Raw genomic sequence first — 6,385 nt, forward strand, 5'->3', positions numbered from 1 at the left:
GAGGGTCACACATTTGTTGGACTAAAAGTCTCCTTGCCTGGTTTGCCAGAAGACCCAGTCACCCTCCATACTGCTTAATGGCTTCAACCTGGTCTCCCCCTCACCAGTGGGATCATCACAAGTCAGTGAGATGCTTGGCAGGTAAAGGTGCTTGCCACCAAGACTGACAGCCTGAGATCCATTCCTGAGATCCACAAGGTGGAAAGAGAGAACCAACTCCCACATGCTGTCCTCTGACCTCCACATGTGTGCTGTGGCATGTACACACCCATACACATACACACACAAAAATAATAAATAAATAAATAAATAAATAAATAAATAATAAATAGATAAATGAAATTTTTAAAGATTTTTAAAAATTTTTAATTAGGGCCTGGAAAGATGGCTCATTGGTTAAGAGCACTGGCTGCTCTTGCAAAGGACCTGTGTTTGATTCTCAGCCCCCACATGGTGGCTAACAACTATATGTACATGTATATGTTACGTAAATCTGTGTGTGGGTTTGTGCATGTGAGTGCAGTTGCCCATGGGAGGGAGGGGAAAAAGGTTATTTTGAAAACTGAATAAAGTTGAAGTGACTCCTTAACAGCACTATACAAAGTAACTAAATCTTTATTGAAGCCTTTCTGTGCCAGAAAACAGTGAAAGGCCAAAGGCTGCCCCTGCCCCAGAGGAGCTCACAGTCTAGTAAGGAAGGCAGGAGACAAGATTCCCAAACCAATGGCAGGACAGGGGCAGCACTCAAAGGATGAAGCCATTGTCCACCTGCCTGGTCAGGAGAACATGTCGGGAAGCTTCTCATAGGCTGTCCCACTCTCCCTAGACCAGCAGACTTCTCTTCCCTCTGTCCTGGTCACCATAAGATGGGGGTGCAGTTGCTGCCTCAAAAAGTCAGGCTACCCCAGCAGTGTATTTACAACAGGAAGTTTATTTCCAGACCTGCAAACCAGTGCAGTGAACTGAGGGATACTGGAGGATGAGGACTGGGCCAGCCCAGTCCACTGATAAGGAATGGGAGAAACAGAAAGACTTGGTACCTGGGGGGCCAGGGGAGTAAGGTAAGATGGACATTTCCAGATGGAAAACTCACAGCAGGACACCAGCAGCCACAGTCAACAAAAGAGCAGTCAAGCCAGCCCTGGAAGCTGCAGACCCTTTGCTACCAGGAACCTGGGCCCCACCTTTTGTGGGGTACTGCCCCATATTACTGCGATCCTGATGGCCAGCAGCACCTCCCAGCCTGGACTCATCTTCATGGGCAGCTTCATGTTCTACTTCATGAGAACTATGGCTGTCTGGGGCTGAGGTGGGTTTGGTGGTAAAGGTGGAGGTAGTTGGGGCTGGGGTGGAGGTGGTGCTGGACATGGTTGGGGCCTGGGTGGATGGGGCTGAAGTGGTTGGAGGGGGCAGCAGGACAAGGGGTGGGATTCGAGAGGAGAAGTAGGTCTTGTTTCGGAGATCTGAGTTACAACGGGACCCTTGACAGCAAGAGCCGCTGAGCGTAAATCCCGGACCTGTCACTCCATCCCGGGTGCAGGATTCGTCCTGGACGCAGCCTCGCACAGGTAAAGACACAGTCACATTCGCTGCAAGAGGGAGGCATAGAAAGGTCAATAGTTGGACAGACAGGAGTTGGCATAGCCAGAATGAAAGTTAGGGGGTTCTGGAGCAAGACAGAGAAACCCCCAAAATGAAACAGAAAGACTCTGCACCTGCTAATCCATCTTAATTCTGGTCCCATGTCCTGCAAAGCACTGTCCCACTGTCTACCACTCATGATACACACTATTTCCCACAAAATGCTTTGAGAGGAAAAGCATGAAACCTGAACTTCCAGTTTGTCTTGTAACAAATTTTTGGATTGAGATACTTTTGTGATCAAAAGCAGACACACTCCCCTTTTGTCCCTCTCCCTCAGCTCTCCGTTGTTAGTCTAAGAGTCTGAATTACATCTCCCATGAAACAGGGGCCAGGACTCTATAAACTACTTTTTAAACTTTTTTTCTCATGTTAATGATTGAACAAGTTAGGCAGGTGCTCTACCACTGAGCCACACCCCCAGCCCCTCACTGGGGGATTTTAGGCAGAGGCTCTACCACTGAGAAACACCCCCAGTCCCTCACTTGGGGATTCTAGGAAGGTGCCTTACCGGTAACTGAGCTACATCCCCAGCCCTGAACTACATCTCTTAATACTATGGAACAAGTGGGACCCTTAAGTTTTCAGGGCCCAGAACTAGATTTCCCATAGTACAGGCAAGTGTTTTAGTCTATAGGCTTAAATACATGTTCCATTTCATGTTCTTCTGTTCTGAGTACATGAAATGCCCTATAGAAATGTATCCTTCCATTCCCCTCCACCCCACCCCACCCCACACCCCCTCATACAAAACACATCCTAGGACTAAAGTGTCCCTAATCCAGGGGTATTGGACTACAATTCCCATGATGCTGTAGGACAACACAAGCAGTAAGTTCAAGATCGGTCCCCAGTGTTTGCCCCACGAGGGGGGCACCCTTTGGGTCCGGCTCCCGCCATTGTCCAAGAAGCCTCTGGAAGGCCATCCCAACTCGTGTAGATCTCAAACTCCTCCAGTGGGCTTGCTCACCAGCCGTCAGGGTGACGTTGCCATCGAAGCAGCCCTTGTAGACGCGGTCACTGGCGTTGTAGCAGCTCACGACCGGCGGCGCTGTGCCCTGGCACTTCTCGGGGCTCAGCCCCACGCAGCTGTAGCACTCGGCGCCATTGGGCTGGTAGGCACTCTCATTACCTGGGGAGCAAGGAAGTGGGGGTCTTGAGGACTCAGCAGCCAGCGGGACGTGCTGGGGCAGGCAGGTTGGCCTGTGATCCCACCTATCAGGAAGCTAGGGCAGCAAGATAGCAAGTTCAAGGCCAGCCGGGACTGCAGACAGCTCAGCAGGCCCAATCCCAGGGAGTGGCCCGCTGCATCTGTGGCTCGGCCCCCATCATCAGCTTTGGGGTGCGATGCCTGCTGTCTCCATCCCCGCCACCCGTGAGGCCCTGCCTCCGCTTCCAGTCAGTCTCTCCGGCCCCGTACAGCTCCGCCCCTGAACTTCAGGCCCCGCCCCTACGGACCTGCGGGGTCGAGCCCTCGCGAAGTGAGGTTCAGCTTGTCGTTGCACCGGTCCTGGGTGCACTGTTGCAGCTGGATGAAGGCCAGGAGCCCGTGAAGGTCCAGTCCGCGGTCGTTCTTGCCCGGGAGTCCCGAACCACAGCCTCGCACTGCTACAGAGAATTGCCCGTGGACTGCAGAGACAGACGGGGCGGGGTCAGGCCAGAGTGGGGCGGGGCATTCAGTGAACGAGACCTATGGATGAAGGGCCTGAATCGGCGAGCTGGGGGCGGGGGGGCGTGGATTGGGGGTGGGCAGGCAGTTGGGGGGTGTCTCAGAGAGAGCAGATCCCAGGAGAGTCACAGGTGGACAGTGGGGTGGTCAAAGCGAATTTCAAAGAGTACAAAAAGGGACAGGTTGATTGACACAGACTCTAGGGCTAAAACTGGAGCCTTTACGGGGTATGCCAAAGAAGGGGGAGGAGCCTCAGAAAGCAGCATCAAAAGGATCCAATCCAGAGACTGGGGGATGGAGGGTGAGGGGAGTGGGGAGACAGTCAGAGTGGGGCTCAGGAGGTGGTGGTGCAAACTTGTAATCCTAGCGACTTAGGAGACTAAGGCTGGAGGATCACAAATTCAAGGCCTGTCGGAGCAACTTAGCAAGACCCTGTCTCAAAATGAAAACTCAAAAGAGGCAGGGTGTGGTGGTACACGCCTTTAGTCCCAGCAGCACTCAGGAGGCAGAGACAGGTAGATCTCTGTGTGATCAAGGCCAGCCTGGTGTACATAGCAAAGTCTAGGCCAGCCAGGGCTACATAGTGAGACCCTGCCTCAAACAAAATAAAACTTTGAAAGAGGTTGTAGATATGACTTAGTAGTTTAGACCCACCCCTTTCCAACACACACACACACACACACGGGAGCGGGGGGGCTCAGGATCAGAGCTGGGCTGGCAGTTTATGGGGCCAGGCTTCGGGGGAGGCCCCTTAGCTGACTAGGGAGGGTGGGATTCCACAGTCAGGATTCTGAAAACATAGAGAGGTTGGGTCAGCACGATGGAGTCTGACTAGGAACCTAGGGGATCCCTTTCAAAGGACTCTGCATGACTAAGCTCCGCAGTAACAGCAGAGTCTGTGTTGGTGGGGGAGGACTCCTGCAGGCAATGAGGGTCATAGATATGTCTCAATAATGGAAAGAAAAAGTGGGTGGGGTGTGCTCGCCTCTCAGCCTTGGGTTCTCCTGAGAGTCTTGCCCAGGTCATAACTGTCAGTCTCCAACCTGTCTAGAAAGGGGCGAGGCGAGGTGCTGCTGAAGGGTCCGGGTTAAGGCTGAAAGGGAGGGGCGTGGCTATAGTGGCGGAGGTCTAGAAGGAGGCGGGGCGGAGCTGGAGGAGCCGCTCAGGGTAAGCAAAGACCTCAGGGTCGCACTCACTGGTCTCCACCGCTCCAACGGCCTCGGTACAGACTTCCACGCCCGGGCCACACTTCACCGTCTTCATCTTATGCGGAGAGCATCCGTCGTCCGCTTTCTGAACGCAGCTGTAGCACTCCAGGGCCTGCGCTCCTGCGGGTGTGGGTCCAGAACAACTGAGTAGTCTTTCCCGCGGCCTCTGTTCCCCCCTCCCCCCGTGAGACCATTCTACCCCGCAGCTCTTTCCAGAACAGCAGTCTACCCACACATCTTGGGATGCGAGATACACTGGACCCTTTTCCTTCCTCCCCAGTTGTGTATGCCCACGGGATGGGGGGGGGGTCCCTGCCCCAAGCACCCCATCTCAGTATAATGGGATGGTTCATTGTGGAAGAACTTAACTGTAGCCCTTTGCCCAGGCTAAGAGAACTCACACCCTGCCTTTAGCCAAGATGGAGAACTTCAATAAAGGGCTTTGTAATGGGTTGGGGAAGCATCCTTCTTAGGAGCCCCCACTGTGCCCTCGCAGCCGCACACCCACCTTCGCGAAGCAGCAGAGGCAGCAACAACAGCCATCCGGTGGTCCAGGTCCTAGTCTGTGTATCTCCTCTCCTGGCAGCGTCCATGGCTGCGTCCTGCTCCCTCGTCGTCCCCCCTGGGTGTGCCGCCTCCCAACCGGGGCCCTCTTACCTGAGCCTGGGATGAGTAACCTACCCTGGGGCAACCCTGGCCTTGCCCAACCAGGCCAACTCAGCGTCCGCTGTGGGGCGGGCCCGCATCCAGGTGCGTCACCCATAGAGAGAGCGGGCCCCTGCCCTGTGCGCTTGCCAAGGAGGGAAAGGGCGGGAGTCTGGGTGCCCCGACGGTCCCATGGAGAAAGTCTGTGTGGGTTTGGGGGCAGAAGGAGTACTGGAGTTTAAAGAAGGCCACGGGTATTCAGGGCTGGCATGGGTCATGAACTTGTGTGGTATGCCCACCTTGGCCTGAATGATGCTGGACACAGGCAGATCCAGTGTCTGTCCTCTACCAGTCTGATGGTGGAGACAGATATTAATTAAATAATCAGGAAAACTGTTATTTACGGGTCAGGTGTGGAGACTTGTGTCGGTAATCACAGCACTCAAGAGGCTGAGGCAGGAGGATTGCCAAGAGTTCTGAGGCATGGTGAATGCCAGGACAGGATTTGGTACAGAGTGAGATCCCGTCTCAAAAAGCCAGAACAGACAAAAAACTGAGTTATTATTTACAAGAGACTAATGGAGAATAAGTATAGGGCCCTACAAGGAGGGATGGAAAAAATCTGACTTTTCCATATTATTACTCTGGGAAATAACATTGAATATTCATTCGTGATTGGAGTGGGGGTAGGTATAATTATAATAAAAAATTGTATATGCACATAAAGTTCTCAAAGAATGATTTTTTTTTTTAATCTTGGGCCGAAGAGGTGGCTCAGAGGTTAAAAGCACTTGGCAGCTCTTACAGAGGACCTGGGTTCAATTCCCAGGACCCACATGGCAACTCACAGCCATCTGTAACTCCAGTCCCAGGGGATCCAACACACTTTTCTTGCCTCCTCAGGCACTGTATGCATGTGGTACACTTACCAGCAAGCAAAACACACATATACATAAAATAAAATATACTTCTTTTTTTGTTGTTTTTTTGAAAGAGTCTCCCTGAACCCCAAGTGGCCTGGAACTTGCTATGTTCACCAGACTGACCTCAATCTCACAGAAATCCACTGGTCTCTACCTCCTGAGTTCTGGGATTAAAGGCATATGCCACCACACCTGGCTCGAAATAAAATATTTTTATAAAAACAATATTTACCATTCTTGAACACCTACCATTTGTGCTGGGCACTGCAATAAACATTTTGAATTAAAAAACAAACAAA

The 6,385-nt window shown here is 52.3% G+C and overlaps 1 protein-coding gene across 1 annotated transcript; it reads right to left on the bottom strand.

Annotated features, from left to right (window-relative positions):
- Window positions 1–600: 600 nt before the first annotated feature.
- Lypd3 (LY6/PLAUR domain containing 3) lies at window positions 601–5,238 on the bottom strand. The gene is made up of 5 exons (XM_008851966.2): window positions 5,027–5,238; window positions 4,507–4,638; window positions 3,100–3,270; window positions 2,612–2,773; window positions 601–1,589 (listed from the first exon to the last, which is right to left on the bottom strand). Exons 1-5 carry the CDS (start codon window positions 5,109–5,111, stop codon window positions 1,090–1,092), a joined length of 1,050 nt encoding a protein of 349 aa, XP_008850188.1. The 5' UTR covers window positions 5,112–5,238; the 3' UTR covers window positions 601–1,089.
- Window positions 5,239–6,385: the final 1,147 nt, after the last annotated feature.

This window comes from Nannospalax galili, unplaced genomic scaffold, assembly GCF_000622305.1.
Source record: "Nannospalax galili isolate Female #2095 unplaced genomic scaffold, S.galili_v1.0 scaffold385, whole genome shotgun sequence".
In the NCBI taxonomy this organism is placed as follows: domain Eukaryota; kingdom Metazoa; phylum Chordata; class Mammalia; order Rodentia; family Spalacidae; genus Nannospalax; species Nannospalax galili.